Source organism: Bos grunniens, chromosome 2 (genome assembly GCF_055505025.1).
Source record: "Bos grunniens cultivar Pamir isolate PY7600 chromosome 2, Bosgru_T2T1.0, whole genome shotgun sequence".
Classification (NCBI taxonomy): domain Eukaryota; kingdom Metazoa; phylum Chordata; class Mammalia; order Artiodactyla; family Bovidae; genus Bos; species Bos grunniens.
In genome coordinates, this window is record NC_141166.1 from 114820837 (window position 1) to 114841849 (window position 21013).

At 44.4% G+C, this 21013-nt stretch overlaps 1 protein-coding gene across 1 annotated transcript; it reads right to left on the minus strand.

Annotated features, from left to right (window-relative positions):
* Nucleotides 1-651: 651 nt before the first annotated feature.
* Nucleotides 652-20644, minus strand: CHRNA1 (cholinergic receptor nicotinic alpha 1 subunit). The gene is made up of 9 exons (XM_086359090.1): nt 20205-20644; nt 15098-15243; nt 14943-14987; nt 13824-13933; nt 10476-10671; nt 7740-7977; nt 4918-5141; nt 3313-3552; nt 652-3007 (listed from the first exon to the last, which is right to left on the minus strand). Exons 1-9 carry the CDS (start codon nt 20245-20247, stop codon nt 2876-2878), a joined length of 1374 nt encoding a protein of 457 aa, XP_086215216.1. The 5' UTR covers nt 20248-20644; the 3' UTR covers nt 652-2875.
* Nucleotides 20645-21013: the final 369 nt, after the last annotated feature.

The following is a 21013-nucleotide window of genomic DNA, read 5'->3' on the forward strand; positions in this document are numbered from 1 at the left end:
CTCCCCACCCCCAAGAACTCTTGTCTTGTTCCAGTTTGAGGATGCTCCTTATTTTTCCCAAAGTCACCCCTTTACCCAGACACACTCATTGATAGGGCCACACGGGGGCAGGGCAGGGCTGGGTGCTCACCTCTAGGGGGGACAGATCCCAGAACCATCTGTCTCCCCTCCCATTTCATCAGGAAATCAGCCCTTAATGAAGGGAAGAGATCCCAAAGGTGAAAGTCCGCAACTTGGTGACAGATTGATGGAACAGGTATTTAGGGGCTGATGGAGCTTCACACTGTGACGTTCATATCTACTCGGGGCCTCCCTGCTGGCTTCCAGGCCAGGGGGTAAGCAGGTGACATGTTGGAAGGTCTCACTGTAGGGAGACAAATGGGCTATTTGATATAAAGGAAATAGCACGAGAGCAGGAATTAAGAGAACTGATTGTCACTAACTAGCTCTGTGACCTGAGGGAAGTCACTGACCAGGGAGCCTCAGTTTCCTTGTCCTTAGAATGGACAACATGACTTTTAAGTTCCTTCTCTGGATTGTTAGTGAATCCTGGGGGACTGCGATAAATTAGGCAGGCAGATTTAGGTACTGAATCTCTCTTCCCCTCTTCATTATCGAATTGTTGTAAAATATACAGAACATGAAACTTACCAATTTTTAATTTTTTTTTATTATGGTCAAATGCACATACAATTTACCATCTTAACCATTTTTAAACATTCAGTTCAGTGGCATTAAGTACATTCTTGATATTGTACACCCACCACAACTATCCACTTTCAGAACTTTTTCATTGTCTCAAATTGAAGCTCTACCCACTAAGCAACAACTCACCCCTCTCCCCAAACCCTGGTAATTGCAATTCTGTTTTCTGTCTCTATGAATTTGACTACTCTAGGTATCTCCCATAAGCAGAATCATACAATATTTGTCCTTTCAAATCTGGCTTATTTACTTAGCATAATGTTTTCCAGATTGATCCATGTTATAGTATTTATAAAAACTTCATTCCTCCATACATTTGCTCTTATGCTGATGGACATGGGTGGTTTTTTACCTTTTGGCTATTATAAATAATGCTGCAGTGAATATTGGTATCCAAGTATCTGTTCAAGTCCCTGCTTCCAGTTCTTTTGGGTGTATACCTAGGAGAGGAGTTGGTGGATCATATGATAATTCTATGCCTAGATTTTTGAGGAAATGCCAAACTGTTTTCCCTTTAGTTTACTCGTAAATGAGGCACTCAATCCTGCCATGGGTGTGTCATGGGGAATGCCAAGGAGACCTAGATTGAAATCCCCTGAGTTCAGAACTGTGGTGTTGGAGAAGACTCTTGAGAGTCCCTTGGACTGCAAGGAGATCCAACCAGTCCATTCTAAAGGAGATCAGTCCTGGGTTTTATTTGGAAGGAATGATGCTAAAGCTGAAGCTCCAGTACTTTGGCCACCTCATGTGAAGAGTTGACTCATTGGAAAAGACTCTGATGCTGGGAGGGATTGGGGGCAGGAGAAGAAGGGGATGACAGAGGATGAGATGGCTGGATGGCATCACTGACTCGATGGACGTGAGTTTGAGTGAACTCCGGGAGTTGGTGATGGACAGGGAGGCCGTGCTGCAGTTCATGGGGTCGCAAAGAGTCAGACACGACTGAGCGACTGAATTGAACTGGTCACCTGGTACTGCCATTCCCCACTCTCTCTGGTACCGATGTGGATCAGATGTGTTCTGGGGATGATGGTCATTACTGAGCCCAGGGCTGTACATTTTCTAGTACTGGGGTGCACTGCCTGTGGCCAGTAGGTTGCTATGAAGAAAGGAAATAAATTTTCTCTCCTACTCATGTGTCCAGAATTGTGGAAATGATGATATGTGCACACATTTGTGATTTCATTCATAGAACTAGAACCTCAAGCAGGGTTGGGATAAAGACTGGGGGAAAGGTGGGTGGTTTAATTGGGAAGGCAGGAAGAAGGCTAATACTAGGACTGAGCCTCTCAAAAACACTGACCAGAGTCACAGGATGGCCCAGATGCAGCTAGGGTTGAACCAAAGAGCAAGTGAGCGATGAACCAGCCCAGCTCAGAGCTACTGTGAATCCACATGGGTTCAAATGTTAGTTCAAATGTCTGGGTTCAAATGTCAGTTCTACTTGCTAGTTTGGATAATGAACTTAATCTCCCTCAAGTTCAGTTTTCTTATTTGTAAACTAGGGACATTTACAGAGTTACGAGGATTAAAAAAAAAAAATACATGTGATCTCATTCCCACAGTGCCTGGCCCCACACTCCATTCAGATTAGTTACTCTTTTCCCTCAAACCCCAAACATCAAACTCAGGTGCTGTGTTCGATTGGGAAGACATTCCCTCACCTCCAAATTCCAGAAACCTCAAAACTTGGGGTTTTGAGGCAGTTCGTATTTTGGTGGCCATTCTAGAATTTCCCTGTTGTCTTTCTATTGCTTTCCTTCTCTCCAAGTCAAATGCTTTATCTTTGGGGGACTGGCAGATGGGGCTTTTTCAGTAGTACAAAACTGACTATTAAGCAAAGAATAGACTCTTTGCTTAAAATTAAAAAAAATTTTTTTAAAAACTAACAGAAAACCTCAGTTATCATGGGCAAAATTCTTCCAGATGCTGCTGGAAATGAAAGCCTTTTGTAGCAATCCAGGTTCACTTACTGCAAAGGATTCACTCTCCAGGCAGCCACAGCAGGAGTGAAGGGAGAAGCAATGTGAACACGCTTGGAGGCCATAACCTTATGTAAACATAAACTGTTGCCATGAATAATAAATACAGAAAATTAAATATTTGATAAATGAGCATGTATCCAACTAGACAGATCTCCATGGTTCGGAGGTTCAGCCCAGCTTTCCACTCATCCTTGCTGATTTAATTCGATGAGCCGACCTGCAAACACAGCCAGGGTTCCGATGATGCAGACGAGCATGAAGACTGCCAGGAGAATGTGGTCCATCACCATCGCAACGTACTTCCATTCCTCAGCCGCCTGGGAGAGAGGAATGTGTCAGAATGTCCTGAAGGTGATGGCGGACTCCCAACGTTCTTGCTATCCATCATCCAGGGGCCCTTTGACTGTGGATCCTCCCTCCACTGGCACTGTGATCTTTATCTTTTAAAGAGGTTATTCACAATGTGATGACTTGCTAAGATGGCCTAGGGAGTCATCAGGCACATCTTACATCAGTAGCTGCCCCTTGAATGCCAACCTTCCCATCAAGCCAAACCCATCTCTGTACTTAAGCACGTGACCATTTAAACCCCAAGGTGCGAATCTCAAGCCACAAAGCTTACGTTATTGGACTCCTGGTCTGACTTCATGGTCTCTGCGATGTATTTGATGCCCTCAATGGCACTTTTCACCTCGGGGTGTTTGATCAGGGGAGAGTGGAAACCCATTGGTGGAGGCCCTGGTTTTCCAGAAATGTCAGAAATATCGATGTCTTCTGTGAAAATCTTTTTGTCTTGTTTTTCTCTGGATGGCCTTTTCATCGTGGAGAAGAACATGATATTTGGGATAGTGTCGATAAAAACCTAATACAAAAGAAGTCCAGGTATGGGAATTATTGTCAGCAGAGCAAGCATCAAACTATGATTTTGAATAAGCAATGAGACCTTAGGCAAGCCATTCAGGTTCTCTAGGCCTCAGCTACTTTTGTCCCTAAAACAAAAGGACCATACTAGATTTTCTCAGATTCATCTGTGTCCTGTGGCCTGTTAAATGACTAAGGCTAATAGAGATGATCCTGTAATGCCAGCAGTTGGCCACTGGAGGGAGCGAGTGTGCAGCTATTGGACTCCTAAGAAACCACTGATGCTTAAGCTTCCAGACCCCCTATAAGCACCTGCTTTCTTCAAAGCCCCTATTCTCATGACCAAAAGATTAAAGGGCCCCTCCTGCCAAAAAAAAAAAAAATTAAGGTTCCAACCCCACAAAACAGCTACACTGTTTTCTTCTGTTTCTTGTTCCTGAAGAAGTGCAGCATAGGTATTGCTGCATTCGTACTCAGTCATGTCCGATTCTTTGTGACCCCATGGACTGCAGCACTCCAGGCTCCTCTGTCCATGGGATTTTCCAGGCAAGCATACTGGAGTGGGTTGCCATTTCCTCCTCCAGGGGATCTTCCTGGCTCAGGGATCAAACCCAAGTCGCCTGTGTCTCCTGTATCGGCAAGCAGGCTCTTTACCTCTGCTCCACCTGGGAAGCCCTATAGATATTGCTAGGAGTTACTTAACAGCCTTTAGAGAAGCAGAGACTACTTCTCCTCCCAAAAGAATGTATTGCAAACAGTAGTTTCTCTGTCAGTTCCTGGCAAATCTTTTGCATTGTGCACAAAAGCCGGGACATTCGTGTCTGTGTGGGTGTGTAGGAACTGACACACCTGAAATGTTAACACATTTTAAAATTCAGTAAAATAAATATATGAGACCAAGTTCTTCATTAAAACTTAACTTTCTGACACTCTCTCATCAAGCCCAGCCACCCCACCCCCCGCCCCGCCAGTCTCCAGCCCTTATTCCAGTCTCAGCAGATGATTCCACCAGCAAAGAAATAGTCAGTCTGTTCACATACAAACAGGTCAAGATTTCATGGTATTTGAGTTAAAAGACAGTGATTTATTTGTCTTTTCTAAACAAAGAGATTCTTTAAGGTTGACATTGAAGTGGGCTTTGTTAATTCTGGTTTTCTTATCTCCCTGGGGAGGCGACATGAGTTATTTATCTTCAGCCAGAGTCCAGAAAAATTCCTCCCGCAAAGCCCCTACAGCCCAAGAAAGCCTTTCTGTTTCTAAGTGCCTAGCAGGGTTACCTAGGACGCCACTGGCCATGTGGAAGGGGAGACTTGCAGCTGCCCTCGAGGGAGCGGCTGCCTGTGCAGTGTCCCAGTGCCTTACTCACCTTCCGCACCCACTCGGGCATGACGTGGGTGCTGGGGGAGCGGTGGTGTGTGTTGATGACGATGACGGTGATGATGATGGATGCGATGACAAACACCATGGTGAACAGCATGTACTTCCCAATCAAGGGCACGGCGCTGGAGGTGGAAGGGATCAGCTCCACGATGACCAGAAGGAACACGGTCAGGGACAGCAAGACAGAGATGCTGAGGGTCATCTTCTCTCCTGGACGAAACGAGGAGGGGACAGACGCAGCAACCCACCTGTTACTGGCTAAACTGCTCTTCCCCCCACATCTATAGCGCTTCCTAGGTGGCTCAGCCAGTAAGGAATCTGCCTGCAGTGCAGGAGACCTATGTTCGATCCCTGGGTTGGGAAGACCCCTGGAGGAGGGCATGGCAACCCACTCCAGTCTTCTTGCCTGGAGAATCCCATGGACAGAGGAGCCTGGCGGGCTGCCGTCCGTGGGGTCACAAAGCATTGAACACAACTGAACAACTGACAGTAAATTTATAGGTTGAAGCCCCAAACCCCAGCACCTCAGGGACTGTATTTGGAAACAGGGCCTTTACAGAGGTAATTAAATTAAAATGAGGTCTTAGGCTGGGTCTTTGGTGACTGGCGTCCTTATCAGAAAAGATTAAGACACAGAGAGAAAAGGACATGTGAGGGCGCAGGGAGAAGACAGTCATCTGCCAGCCAAGAAGAGAGGGTTCAGAGGAGACCAATGCTGCTGACACCTTGATCTTGATTTCCAGCCTCCAGAACTATGAGAAAATAAATTTCTGTTGTTTAAGCCACCAGCCTGGGGTCCTTTGTGAAGGCAGTCCTAGCAAATGAACACACCAGTGAAACCCAAGGGTGAGAGGAATGTGACTGGCCTGTTCTCAAAGCCTCACACTGGGGAGTTTTTTTCTGCAGTATTTCTTTCCTATGAGACCCTGGCACTTAACTCTGCTGACAATGGCAAGTGGCAGGCGTTTCCATCAGATGCTGCCAAGCAGGAAATGCTACTTCATGTCATGCCCCAGAATTCTATTTCTTGGTGGAATCCAGGGAAACCAGAGAGGTTCTGGGTGGCAAGTGAGAACCCAGATGGCAGTTTTTCTGTCTGCAGCAGAACATTGTAAATCTCACGAAACTGAACCTCAGCCTGGCCTATTTGTTACTCAGATGGATGTGTAGGTCAAAAGTACATGTATCTTTCTCACTGTGGAAGCAAGCTGCAAGAGCAAAGCTGAGAAAGGACAAAATCAATGATTTCATACCACTCACTTTCTCATATTCTCTAAGGGAATGACTTGTTTTGTGTGTATGTGTGTGTTTTGATTTTTTTTTTTTTTTCACATTAAGGGCCAAGGGATTCCCTTTCCCCTGAATCTTTTCCCCAGACCCTACAGTTTCAGGGCAAACAATTCCTGGATGGTGTCTTGCCTGGACAAGTAAACAAGAAAGCCCGGGAGTGAATGACGCTGGAATAGTTTGGGGATTGATCAGCTCTGAGGCAGTAAAGAGCCTTTGGAAGGGACTTTCCTTGGGCTGGTCTTGCTGTTTGTGTCCTGGGAAACCCTCATGTGGCCCTGATTTCCAGTGTGGAACTTTGCCCATTCTGGATGTTTTCAGATGTTAGTGATATACACAGGATCCGGAGTGGAGGCAAACAAGAAGTTGTCAATTTCTGGTGGATAGGAAAGTCTTCAAAAGTAAAAAAGGAAACAGAATTATAAGTGTAAAATATGGATCAAAGTACATCAAATTTCTCGATTAGTGGTAATAGTAGCTAACACTGTCTCACTTTATCAAACTGTCTCTCTGTTCTAAATGATTTTCTAGCATAAATCATCTAATATTGACAGAAATTCTGTTTAGTTTCCATAGTTTCCCGCCTAGTGTTTTCTCTCTTCACTTTGAGAAACTTCATTTGATTAGAAAGTTGAAAAAATATGTGTGATCATTTGTTTAAGAACAAATACAATCCCCTAGAACATACATTCTGTGGGGCGAATTCTGCCTTATTCTTTACCTTATCCTTGTCTTGCAACAGTTGTTTAAAAGGTATATGTTGAGTGAGTGAATGCGTAAGCTTTTTTTTTCCTTATTGGAAAGTTGTATTTAGACTTTTGTGGGTTTTTTTCTGTGGCATTTTGATACAGTTGTTTTCTGGCATACAGACTATCTTACTATCTTTCTTTTTTTCCTACTTGTCTCCCTTACATTGTTTGAGAGCAGTGACTTGCTGGCAGACATGCATGTTTCCTTACCCCCTTTTCTCTAGATTGTTGGTGTCTGGTGAAATTATGTCACAGATGTGATTACTCAGTAGGAGGCCCAGGCTGATACAGGAGAAAGAATTGCCACTTGGGAAGTATGGTCTTATGTGTAAAGATACTGCCATCTGGAGAAGAGATACACAAAAGCTATTTTCAAGCGGCAAGCAGTAGACAAAAGAGGCAAGACCTGGGTTAGTCACAGAGAGCAAGTGATTTCATGGGGGAAGGGGCCCTGGGAGTGTCTGTGGTCCACGCCTTGCCCAGTGTGTTTCAGGGCACACAGCAGGTATTCAACAAATAGGTGCTGGTGGTTATTCACTTAACCAGCTGCGTGTGCGCATCTTCAGGGTCCCATTCAGCTCTCTGCCTGCCCTGCTGTCTGCCCCAGCAGCCTTCACCCACGTGGCCACTCAGAGCATGCATCCTTCCAGGGCTGGTGCTTTGGGTCTGTCTGCCTGCATTTGTTTATCAGCCATGGTTATTTCTGGCTTCCCCTAAAATAGCAGCGCGAGATCACAGCATCAGCAGCCACCACCATGGCAACTGCACCCACCTGAGTCTGTGGGCAGGTAGAACACTAGGCCGGTCAAGAAGGAGAAGAGCAGGCAGGGGATGATGACGTTGACGATGAAGTAGAGGGGCAGGCGCTGCATGACGAAGTGGTAGGTGATGTCCAGGTAGGGGGTGGAGGGGCAGCACGCGTAGAACACCCAGTGCTTCCAGCCCCGCGACTCCTTGATCACCCATTCTCCGCTCTCCATGAAGTTGCTCAGGTCTGGCTGGTCGCTCTCCTGAGAAGACAGAGTGAAACTTTGACATGTCCAGCCTTGTCACCATGAGGAGCCGCAGGGTTTCCTAGTCAGCTGTGACAAAGCAACAGATTCCAGTGCTGTCACATACCTAGGAGGGGATCTTGTGTATCCTACCCCCTATAAAGGAAGGGGGTTGGGGACTTTCCTGGTAGTTCAGCAGGTGGGACTTCACCTTCCAATGCAGGGGGTGTGGGGTTGATTCCTGGTTGGGGAGCTGGAGTCCCACATGCTGCTCTGCCAGGGGACCAAAACAGTACAGAGGTGATGTTGTAACAATTCAGGAAGGACTTTGAAAATGGTCCATATCCAAAAAAAAAAATCTTTAAAAAAATAAAAAATAAGTAGGTTGGGACTATTGGGATTTTTTCCATGTTGACTATACTTTCAAGTTTCCTGGGAGCTTTAAGACTAGCAAGGAGAGACAAGAAAGCCTTCCTCAGTGATCAGTGCAAAGAAATAGAGGAAAACAACAGAAGGGGAAAGACTAGAGATCTCTTCAAGAAAATTAGAGATACCAAGGGAACATTTCATGCAAAGATGGGCTCGATAAAGGACAGAAATGGTATGGACCTAACAGAAGCAGAAGATATTAAGAAGAGGTGGCAAGAATACACAGAAGAACTGTACAAAAAAGATCTTCATGACCCAGATAATCACAGTGGTGTGATCACTCACCTAGAGCCAGACATCCTGGAATGTGAAGTCAAGTGGGCCTTAGAAAGCATCACTACGAACAAAGCTAGTGGAGGTGATGGAATTCCAGTGGAGCTATTTCAAATCCTAAAAGATGATGCTGTGAAAGTGCTGCACTCAATATGTCGGCAAATTTGGAAAACTCAGCAGTGGCCACAGGACTGGAAAAGGTCAGTTTTCATTCTGATCCTAAAGAAAGGCAATGCCAAAGACTGCTCAAACTACCGTACAATTGCACTCATCTCACACGCTAGCAAAGTAATGCTCAAAATTCTCTAAGCCAGGCTTCAACAATACATGAACCGTGAACTTCCACATATTCAAACTGGATTTAGAGAAGGCAGAGGAACCAGAGATCAAATTGCCAACATCTGCTGGATCATGGAAAAAGCAAGAGAGTTCCAGAAAAACATCTATTTCTGCTTTATTGACTATGCCAAAGCCTTTGACTGTGTGGATTACAATAAACTGTGGAAAATTCTGAAAGAGATGGGAATAACAGACCACCTGACCTGCCTCTTGAGAAACCTGTATGCTGGTCAGAAAGCAACAGTTAGAACTGGATATGGAACAACAGACTGGTTCCAAATAGGAAAAGGAGTACGTCAAGGCTGTATATTGTCACCCTGCTTATTTAACTTATATGCAGAATACATCATGAGAAACGCTGGGCTGGATGAAGCACAAGCTGGAATCAAGATTGCCAGGAGAAATATCAATAACCTCACGTATGTAGATGATACCACCCTTATGGCAGAAAGTGAAGAAGAACTAAAGAGCCTCTTGATGAAAGTGAAAGAGAAGAGTGAAAAACTTGGCTTAAAGCTCAACATTCAGAAAACGAAGATCATGGCATCTGGTCCCATCACTTCATGGCAAATAGATGGGGAAACAGTGGAAACAGTGGCTGACTTTATTTTTTAGGGCTCCAAAATCACTGCAAGATGGTGATTGCAGCCATGAAATTAAAAGACGCTTACACCTTGGAAGAAAAGTTATGACCAACCTAGACAGCATGTTAAAAGGCAGAGACATTACTTTGCCAAAAAAGGTCCATCTAGTCAAGGCTATGGTTTTTCCAGTAGTCATTAATGGATGTGAGAGTTGGACTATAAAGAAAGCTGAGCGCCAAAGAATTGATGCTTTTGAACTGTAGTGTTGGAGAAGACTCTTGAGAGTCCCTTGGACTGCAAGGAGGTCCAACCAGTCCATCCCAAAGGAGATCAATCCTGGGTGTTCATTGGAAGGACTGACACTGAAGCTGAAACTCCAATACTTTGGCCACCTGATGCGAAGAGCTGACTCATTGGAAAAGACCCTGATGTCAGGAAAGATTGACGGTGGGAGGAGAAGGGGATGACAGAGGATGAGATGGTTGGATGACATCACCGACTCAATGGACATTGGTTTGAGTAAACTCTGGGAGTTGGTGATGGACAGGGAGGCAGGGCATGCTGCAGTCCATGGGGTTGCAAAGAGTTGGACACAACTGAGCGACTGAACTTAACTGGGAGCTTTAAAACCTATTGGTGCCCTAGCTCTACCCTAGGCTGATTCAATCAGAATTATTGGGCCTGAGTCTGGGCATAGGAAATTATGTAAGCCCCAGATGGTTCTCTTATGTAGCATGTCAAGAACTTGCCCAAGCCATTGAAAAGCATGAAAGTAGATGATCCCCAAAGAGCTAATGGATGCAGCAAGCCTGTGATAATGTAGGGGCAGAGTTGGAGACCTAAGTCTTGCTTTTCCTGCATCCAAACTCCTCCCAAGGGGTCATCACATACCGGGTTGATGACCACCACGGAGCCATCATAGGTCCAGGTGCCCAGCTTCATGCTGCAGTTCTGTTCGTCAAAGGGAAAGTGGGTGACGATGATCTCGCAGTAGCTTTTAAAGATGGCAGGAGGTGTCCATGTGATGTGGCCAGTGTAGTCCAGGAGCACTTTGGTGAACTTGACAATGGCAAAGTCACCATCTGCACTACAGTTGGGATAAAAGAAGAACAGGGCTCCAAGTGACAGATGAACCTTCAGTTCTGCTTGGGGATGTTAACAGGAGACAGCTGTTAATTATTCAGGTGCTAATTATAGAAGCTTTCTTTTGAGCAGCATTGCTTTTTATCTATGGCCATGTTTTCCAAATTTGCCTGATAATAAGGATCATGGGGTGCTTGTTTAAAATATAGATTCCTGAACCTAGAAAATAATACAAGTGAATCTATATACAAAACAGACTCACAGGTATAGGAAGCAAACTTATGATCAACAACGGGGAGGGGGAGGGATAAATTAGGAGTATGGGGTTAACAGATACAAACTACTATACTTAAAATAGATAAGCAACAAGGATTTACTGTGTATTACAGGGAACTGTACCCAATATCTTGTAATAACCCATAATGGAATTTATCTGCAAAAAATCCAAAATCACTATGCTCTACACTAGAAACTAACACATTAACTATACTTCAATTTTAAAAAATTAAATATAGATTCCTGAGCACTGAATCTAAGCACTGAATCAGGATATCTGGGAATGAATCTGAGAATGTATAGTTTTAAAAAACTAACTGGTAACACAGATCAACTGCATCCCAGACTTTTTCTTCCCAGTCCTCAGTAGTATTTGTAATGTTGAAAAAGTGAAAAGCAGAAGTGTTATTTGCTCAGTCGTTTCCAACTCTTTGCGACCCACGGACTGTAGCCCGCCAGGCTCCTCTGTCTATGGGATTCCTCAGGCAGGAATACTGGAGTCGGTAGCCAGTCCCTTCTCCAGGGGATCTTCCCAGCCCAGGGATCAAACCCAGGTCTCCTGCATTGCAGGCAGATTCTTTACTGTCTGAGCCATCAGGGAAGCCCCAGTCTCCATCTATGCCCTCTCTGATATACTTTAAAAGTTAATTGGGATTGCTTCTCTGGTGGCTCAGCGGTAAAGAATCCGCCTGCCAATGCAGGAGACAAAGTTTCGATTTCTGATCTGGAAAGATCCCACAGTAACTAAGTCTGTGCGCCACAGCTAGTGAGCCTGTGCTCTAAAGCCCATGGGCCACAACTACTGAGCCCACACGCCCCGACTACTGAGTCCCCTGCACCCTGGAGCCCGGGCTTGGCAACAGGAGAAGCCACTGCCGTGAAACGCCCGTGCACCACATCTAGAGAGGAGCCCCCACTCTCCTCAACTAGAGGAACAGCCTTTGCAGCAACGAAGAGCAGAATAATTACTTTTTAAAATACTTTTAAAAACTCTTTTACAAAAGTTAATTGGGGGAAAAATCCAGCAATTTTAAATAAAAATATGGCTAGTGGCTCATTACTATGATAAGCAGGTTAAAGAGGGTTCTATTACCTTTGAAAGAACTATTTAGACTCCAGTGGAGTAGGATCACAAACTCAGATGCCTCTAGGCCAGGCAAGCGAGGAAGGAGGGAGAGGTGAGCCTCACAAAGGAAGAGCCCCTCACCCCTGCAAGGAAGTGTGTCTGCATGGGAGTGAAGGCTCCATGTTGCCTGATATTTGATCCTTCCTTGGAAGCTGGAAATCTAGATTTCTAATCCAAAGTTTTCATATTTTTGAATGCTGGAATTTTCTAGAGAGGCTAAAGGGCTTCCAAGGTGGCACTAGTGGTTAAGAACCTGCCTGCTATTGTAGGAGACGTGAAAGACACGGGTTTGGCCTGGGTCAGGAAGATCCTCTGCAGAAGGAAATGGCAACCCACTCCAGTATTCTTGCCTGGTGAATTCCATGGACAGAGGAGCCTGGCAGGCTGCAGTCCATGGGGTCACAAGACTAAAGCAGCTGAGCATGCATGCAGAGGGGCTAAAAATTCAGGTTTTGATGTATTTTCCTATTTTCAAATGTTGGCAATAATTTCTCATTTGAAAAAACAGCATGGTGGATACTGAAAAATAAGAAACTCTCCCTGCAGATCTACTCATCCCCCAAATGGCCTGTGCCCTAGGGCCTTGGCAGAGAGCAGGATAGTATAATTAGGGGCTGAAAAGTGGGTGGTTGTCTGCCTGGCGCCCCATATGGATATGTCATGCCTCATTTTACAAACCAAGAAATTTTCTCCCCATTGATTTTTCCTTGGGACTGAGAAGAGGCTCTATCCAGAAAACTATGCAGCTTTAGACCCTCCCAACAGAGCTGAGGGGGAGGATAGTCTACATTTCTCCTTCCAAGCAGGTGAAACGGGATTCTCTCCCCTGTGAGAGTGCTTCTGACTGAGCTGACCTAAAGGACCAGAGGGTTTCAATTGCTTCGCTTAGATTCTAAGTGAAAGATAAACTTAGCCCTGAGAGATAGACACTTCTTCCTTATCAACACTCCTGTCCCAAAGTTTACACAAAATGATGGGATATTTTGGCTCAAGCTTGAATCCCAGGTCTGATTGGAAAATATGCAATAAAATATCAAAGTTGGGGCGGGTCACCTTAAAGAGTATCATGTCCGCTAACTAGCCCTGGCCATCTTCCCTGGAGAGTCTGCTAGTATGCACAGCCTGCTCGCCCCAGACGCGTGCTGCAGACTGGCAGGCCACAAATCCTCTAAGCCAGTGTCGAATGCTGCTGCCTGGAAGGATGTTGTTTGCAACGAACATTCCCTGACAAATGAAGGGCGTATGATAATGAATGTGTCATTAAAGCAGAGTGTCTTGAATCACATTATAATTTCACAACGTGCGGTCTGTCACAGAGCCCAGCGGATGGGCTACACAGGCATCCCGGGCCATCAGCAGCATGCTGCGTCCTGGGATGCCATGAGGAGGTGACGAATAACAACCCCGCGAGGTTCAGACCTATTGGTTGGAAGGACATTTAATTCCAAGGAACTCAATTATAGGACGTTTGGGTTCCTTGGATAGTTGCCACATACCCTTCAGGAGTTCTCAGGGATTAAATGTCCCCCACCCCACAGCCCTGATTCAATTTGGCTCTGATAATTGTTTCTATTCATAACATGAGACACCATATGGCACCCCTAGCATGTCAACTTGGCTCTTGGTTTTTAAGGGTTATTTAATGTGAACAGTGGTGAAACGCCTACCGAGAGTGGCAGCCCTTCCGTGAGGGCACTTGGGCTCCCCCTCCACCCTCCGAATGTCTGCCTTCTCATCCTGGCTGTTTTGCTCACTTGTTATAAAGAACGAAGTCTGGGCGCCAGATCTTTTCCGAAGGAATGTGAATTTTTTTCACGCCACCATAGTCATCTGGATTCCATTTTAAGTTGTAATCCACCCATTGCTAGAAATGAAGACATTTTTAGTCAATGGAAAACAATGAAAAAATCTGGGGTTATCAAGAGCTCTGATGGACATGGTAACTCAGGTATGGACAGAAATTGTGCTCCGGTAAGAAGGGTTTGATTCAGAGTTTGGCTTTCACTTGAGTAAGAAGTGAAAGCACATACAGAGCATGGAGTACATGCTGGCACAATTATAGGCATTTCAACCCATATTCATCATTTAGTCCTCACAGTGTTCTCATGAGGTAGGAGTGATTATTGACCCCATTCTACAGATGAGAAAACAAGGGTAGCCCCAAGTCATGCCCACCTTTGCAAAGGAGAATGACCCTATTGTGAACGTTTTCCTCAAGCAGGCAACCTCACTTTTTGAAAAGTGCTCTATTTTTTCTGCATTATAAAAGTTACATGTGCCCAATGCAGTAAATTTGGATAACACAATGTTGAACTGTCTCCCCCAAATTAATACAAAGTTCTAATCCCCTGTACCTCAGAAAGCGACCTCATTTGGAGATAGGGTGTTTATAGAGGTAATTAAGTTAAAGTGAGGTCATTAAGGTGGGCCCTAATCCAGTATGACTGGTGTCCGTATAAGCAGGGGGACGTTGAAGAAGATGTATATTCAGAAAGAAAGTCATGCGAACGTGAAGACAGCCAATCTAAGCAAAGGAGAGAGGCCCGGAGCAGGTTGTCCCTCACAACCCTTAGAAGGAACCAGCTGTACCAAGACCTTAGTGCTGGGCTTTCGGCCTCAGAAACTGTGAGACAGTAAGTTTCTATTGTTTAAGTTGTCTAGGTTGTCCAGCAGACCTAGAAAACTAATACATACAGTGAAAGCACAAAGTTAAAATAATAATAGTAATGAACACAAAACGTCCCACTACCCCAAAATATCTGCTTTCAACATTTTGGTGCGCATCCCTGTTACCCAACTTGATTTCCTCTGGGTCCATGTTAAATTTCAGAGTGAATAAGAACAACGTGAACACACTTATCTAGCTGCATTACCTGTTTCAGACGAACATTGGTTGTCACGATCTGATTTACTTCATCCTGAAAAAAAGATAAGGCCCATCTTTAGGGGGACCAGTGGGGAGCTGGAGAGGATGCCCCGGACTGGGTGGTGATGGTGCTGTGGGGCGCTGGGCACTCTCTGGTCTCACCACGTTGATGAGCTGTATCAGCTGCAGGCCCACCGTGACCTCCACGGCCTGGCGGTGGTCTTCCACGGGCCGTACCACGCTGTTGTAGTCTTCAAAGAGCTTTGCCACCAAACGAGTCTCATGTTCGGAGCCCAGGACGAGGCCAGCTGGGATGGCAAAGGACACGCTCACTGTCAGAGTCCGCCCCCACGCTCTACACACACTAACGTGAACATATATATCTATCTGAATCACGGTGCTGTATACCTGAAACTAACACGATATAATAAATCAACTATATTTCAATTAAAAGACAAAAAAGCAAACAAAAAATGTGTACGTGAATGTTCATAGCAGCAATATTTTAACAGCTATGAAAATAACACAAATGTCCATCAACAGATAAATGAATAAACAATTTGTGGTATATACATACGTTAGAACGTCATTCAGCCATGAAAAGGAATGAAGTTCTGATACACGCTGTAACATGAGTGATCCTTGAAAACATTATGCTAAAAGAAGTCAGACACAACAGGACATGTATTGTGTGATTCTATTTATATGAAATATCCAGAATAGGTAAATCCGTAGAACAGAGTCGATTAGCAATTACCAGGGACTCTGGGGACAGGGAAAGGGGAGTAACTGCTAATGGGCCCAGGATGTCCTTCTGGTGATGAACGAGTTATGGAATTAGATAGTGGTGATGGTTGCCTAACATTGTGAATATACTTAATGCCACTGGATTGTGTGCTTTAAAATGGTAATTTTAGGTAATGTCTATTTTACCATGGTAAGCTTTACATATATATTTATGTATTTTTATCATAATAAAAAAATCATCTATGTCCCAATTAAGTTGCTAAGAGAGAAAATCACATATTCTGTTGACCTGGATTTGGGTCTCCTATTTGGAGCATATTTAATTCCAAGGAATGTTTACCACATTTTCCTTCAGGATGAAGGGCAATATCATGCAGTATTCTCAGAGCCCACAGCCTTTAGGTGTCCAGCATGACATGGTCTTCGCTGGCGAGCAGGCAGAGAGACATTCTCACCTGAGGTTCCGAGTGGTGGACTGACTTGTCTGTGGTCACGCGGCTAGGGCAGAGCTCAGGTTAGAGCCCGTCACTCTGCACCATGCTCCTGAACTCACTTTTAATATTATGATCGTGCTGTGGGCTGTCCTGGAAATTGTACAACTACATGTGCTGCTATTCCTCTGAGAAAATGTGTTCCAAATTCCAAGCGCCTTATGAAGGATCCCTGTAACTCAAGCCCTGGTGGTTTGTGGATTGCCTGTTCAGGACTGGGAGAGGAAGTAGACACACAATCCATCTGCCGGGATTCATGTAACCAGATCTCCCCTTTCCGCAGGTTATTGCTGAAACCACACCTTTTCCCCCGGCCAAGACAACTTTTAAAATGAAATGAGTGAGATGCTTTCCCATTTTCCCCCCGCAGTTGTGTTCATATTAACCAATCACCTTTAAGACAGGTTATTATTATTTTTATTATTTTTCTGCTTGGATCCTAAGTTTGGAAGGGTTTGTCACCAAAACAATTATTAAGTAAAAAGTAGTCCCCTTTTCTATTTCTATTGATCAACAAAAATAATCACGTATCCAACTTGTTTTGTGTCAAATACTCCTCTACTTGCTTTATATATACTAAAATTTTCAATCCTCTTAACAATGATAGTATATACTGTCATTATCCTCAATTTACAGACGGGGAAATTGAGACCCAGATTTCATCAGTGGTAGAGCCAGGATTTACACCCAGAGTCTATGCTCTCAACCACTATTTCTCATCCAGAGCTTTAGATCAACTTGAAATAACTAAGGCTATATAATGAGCTGAAACATTTTCATCCTCCCCAAAGTATGTTTTAATTAGCCTGTCGAGCTTTATTAAAGGTCCTATATTTGTGATACGTTATTGAATCCTTATAAAATTCTATGAGGTCAGTCTTTACTCCTATTTTACAGATGGGAAAACTGAGGTCGGAACAGCAGAGACACATGTCATGGCTCCCAGCTAGTTACAAGTGGGATTCTAAGTGGAGACAGTCAGACACAAGGGCCTGTATACCTCACCACTTCCCTAAAGGCAAGCATATTGTGTCCATTCAACGTTTTGAAGCTTTCAGTGTTGCTAAAGTGTCTTCATTATGACCTTCCTGGGCTCTGTGTGTGGAACTTCCAGCTAGCCTAGCTTTTCATTTCTAGTTTCTCAAAATGGTTTCCCAAAGGGTTCATGCAGAGCTTTCACATGGCATCGCCCCAGACCACTGGCATTGGAGACCCCTTAGAGCTGCATATTGTCTGATGGAGTTTTTGCGGTGGCCCCTTGGGACACAGAAATCCTCTGTCTTCTACACTTTGTCTACCCCCCAGCCTCACCCAGCCCGCAGTGGGGGCAAAGGGGTGCTGGCATGGATCACTCCGAGCCTCGGCCACTGGGTTTCAGGTTATTGCTTTGATGTTATCTTGGGCTGCTTATTTTTAAGTGACAGTTGATTCTAGTTTGACAGGAAGAACATACTAGAAAGCAGCAGAGAGAGCAGAGGATCAGCATGATGTGGCAGGAAAATACGCAGGCGGACCCTAAGGTCAACTAGGGAGCAGGGAGGACTGGGGAGCCTGGCACGGATGGTGTTCCAGGGATACCACTCCCGCCTTTCTGCCCTTGCCAAGGACAAGGGTCCCTGTGCCTTCTGCCATGAGTTTCTAAGGAATTCCTGAGGAGGTCTCCATTTCTTAGATCACATTCACTGGTATTCTGTTCTTTTTTCCTCCTCAAAGCAGGGCAAAGTATCACTCAAAGTTTTACCACATAAAACTTAAAGGACTTGAACTCAGAATTCTAGGTTTTGTTCCCAATTCCAGTGTGGTCTGGAGAATTGGACAATTTCTTCACAGATTCAATAAATCACAGTAAATACTTTCTTTGGAAGGCAGGTATAAATTGACAAACACACAGATAAACACATAAATAATGTTGAAGTTTCCTTTTTCAGCAAAATCATGTTGGTCATTCTTATTCAGATGGGGGCAACACTAATTCATTCATGTATTTGTCCAACATTTGCTGCATGCAAAGCATTGTCTGAAGAGCTTTGAGGTTTTCAGACATGAATCTGACACAGATCCCGTCTTCCTACTCTTATGGACATCGACATTTGTCATTTACATAAATAACTGTGAACAAGTTGGAAAGCAATATGCCATAGGAAGGTGGCAATGAAGAGCTTGAGATTCCTGAGCTGGGAGAGAGGAAAGGTTGTAATGAAAGTGCTGTATAAATAGAACAGAGATCATTATGTGTTCAGCTAATACCGGAAAAAGTGTCACTGATATGAATGAGAATTTTGCCCCCAAGGGACTGAATCAAAGCAGGGGGACCAGCCACAATTTCAAAGTGTTCTTTTGTATTGTACTGGTCCACTCTGTATTTTTATTTGGGCGACAGCTTGCTGTGTTGGGCAAAAGGAATTCTGTCCTGTTCTTCCCAGGTGGCTCAGTGGTAAAGAATCCACCTGCAAAGCAAGAGACACAGGTTTGATCCCTCAGTTGGGAAGATCCCACGGAGAAGGAAATGGCAACCCACTCCAGTATTCTTACCTGGGAAATCCCATGGACAGAGGAGCCTGGTGGGCTACAGTCCATAGGGTCACAAAGAGTTGGACATGACTGAGCGGCTAAACAAAAACAGTGACCCTGGGTAATTCTTATTTTGACTGGTGCTGTGTCTCTGGCTGCCTTTCCAATTTCAGGGTATATTTTCTGACTGTGCACATAAAAAATGAAGTCTGATCACATTCCAAAGTTTATACATCAGGGGGCTTTGGGATGGTCCCAAAGTCAGTTTGAGATGGTCAGTTTATGTCTCTTGGCTTCAGTTTCCCTATAATAAAAAAAGAGATGTTGGATTGCCTCATCTTGCCCTAAATTTCCATGAATCATCCATGTGAACTGACATCAAACTCTAGGTTTGATCTACATACATATCACATACTTTAAAAAAAATAGTTAAACATGAATTTCTGGAGGTTTTTGGTGTCCTAAGAGATCTCTTAAAGATTTTTAAGTGTAAATATATCACTTAAGAATTTCCATTGAGTGTGGTGTTTGCAAACACACACACACCTTACCACCACCATCACCACCAGGCCAGCTTTGGTTGGATTGAGTCCAAATCCCACAGGATATAATTTACCAGAGTTTAGGCTATTTCCGTCAATTCTGCTATTGAAAAATACTACTAATAAAACTTCACCTCTTTTGCCCAGAAGACCTGTGTTTGTCAGAGCAATATTGGAGAAGGGAAATCACAGCATGTTAGCCGTTTTGTTTCTCAGTTGGGGTGATATCACCAGTAAACTTTTATATGAAACAATCAGCCAACATCTATTTCCCTCAACCGGAAGTTTGGGATTCAGGATAGCATTTCAGTGGCTGCGTTGTGACACAGTCCAGAGTTGAATGCAGGTCAAGGGCTGTGCAAGATTTTTATGGGTTCAATTCAAACCCAAACTCACATAGAGTAATGTCCTTAAAAAAATAAAGGGCAGGAATGCATTCATATGAATTTTTTTTAACTTCAGGAGTTTAAAAGATTATAAAATAGTTCTTCTCTCATGGAGAGTTTGGTTGTGGTTATGAATAGGTTTCTCCCTCCAGCACATGGAGCTGTCAGTCAATCCTCTTCATTTTCAGAATTCTCCTAAAGCCATAAAAGGACTAGTTAACTGTACTACTTGTGATCATAAGTCACCCTGCTAAGTCCTTATAGTTGTTCAAATATGATACTAACTTCGGGATGTTAGAAGAGGTGCTGAATCCCATCATCCAGGTGACTCAGATACAGACACTGATGGAGGGAGAGAATGGCGGGTTTACTTTGTAGTTTCTGAGCAGGCAGCTCCTATTTTAACTGGGTAACCCAAGCAAAAAATCTTTATCCGCAAACACAATCAAGCCAACATCAGTGAGGAGCTGACAGAAGAGCCTGGGACTGGTGAAGCCCTGCCATTTTGTATTCCCATCAAAGAAGCAAGACTCTGGTTTGGGGGCTTCTAGAGCCTCAGCCTCACAGGAGAGCCCCCAGCCCTGGTGCTTACCTGAGCAGAGTCCGAGGAGCAGGAGGAGTGGCCGGGGCTCCATGGGCTGGTGGTGGAGTGGCGCCCGCGCTGCTCGCTGGCACTCTCTGGAGGGACACTCGGCTGCCGGAGGGTTTGGAAAGTGAGTCGGCCGAGCTGAGCTATTGTTTTACGCCACCTGTTAGTGGCAGCGACAGCTGCGCTGCCCAGAGTTCCAGAGCCCAGGGCTGAGGTGGTTAACGTTATTACAGGGTGTACCTTTTACACAACTGCTGGGTCTTTGACAAGTTGAATGTGTACTGCACTGTGTTTTAAAATGCACCGTGAGTCTGGTCTTAATGAAAAAAAAATGTTTCCCTATTGAATAAATTATTTTGCATGATGATCAACCCCCCACCCTTTTGTACAAATCAGAACCTCATCTGTGTGGATTGATCTGATCAGGACGACTTGGCCTGAGTAGACAGTCAGCTGTGTGTGTAAGACTTTATGCTAAATCACAAAAGTCCACATTCTACTAAAAAAGGAAAATTTTCTTGTTCCTTTTGGCTGAGAGTGCCAGGGACTTTTATGACTGAATGAATCTGAGAAGAGTTTGGTTCATCCTGAATCGGTTGCTGGAGAGAATTCCATGTTTGATTGGGTTTGGTTTTAAACAACGGTGACTTCTGTAAAATTGATTTTACGATGGCCCCCAGAGTGCCTGTTCCAGCCCACCTGTGTAGCAGGCAATGCCTGTTCCACAGTGTACCATTAATGACAGCAAACAGCCCACCTCCTATGGCCTGTTATTCAAGTGAAAAGTAATTACTAGGAAAAGTGCCCCTCTG

Excerpts from the sequence above, each read along its gene's own strand:
- CHRNA1 (XM_086359090.1), bottom strand. The coding sequence starts at position 20,247 with ATGGAGCCCCGGCCACTCCTCCTGCTCCTCGGACTCTGCTCAG. Across the intron at positions 10,672-13,823 it reads GACTTCGTTCTTTATAACAA|TGCAGATGGTGACTTTGCCA; the intron begins GTGAGCAAAACA and ends TCCCAACTGTAG. Across the intron at positions 7,978-10,475 it reads CCGTGGTGGTCATCAACCCG|GAGAGCGACCAGCCAGACCT; the intron begins GTATGTGATGAC and ends CTGTCTTCTCAG.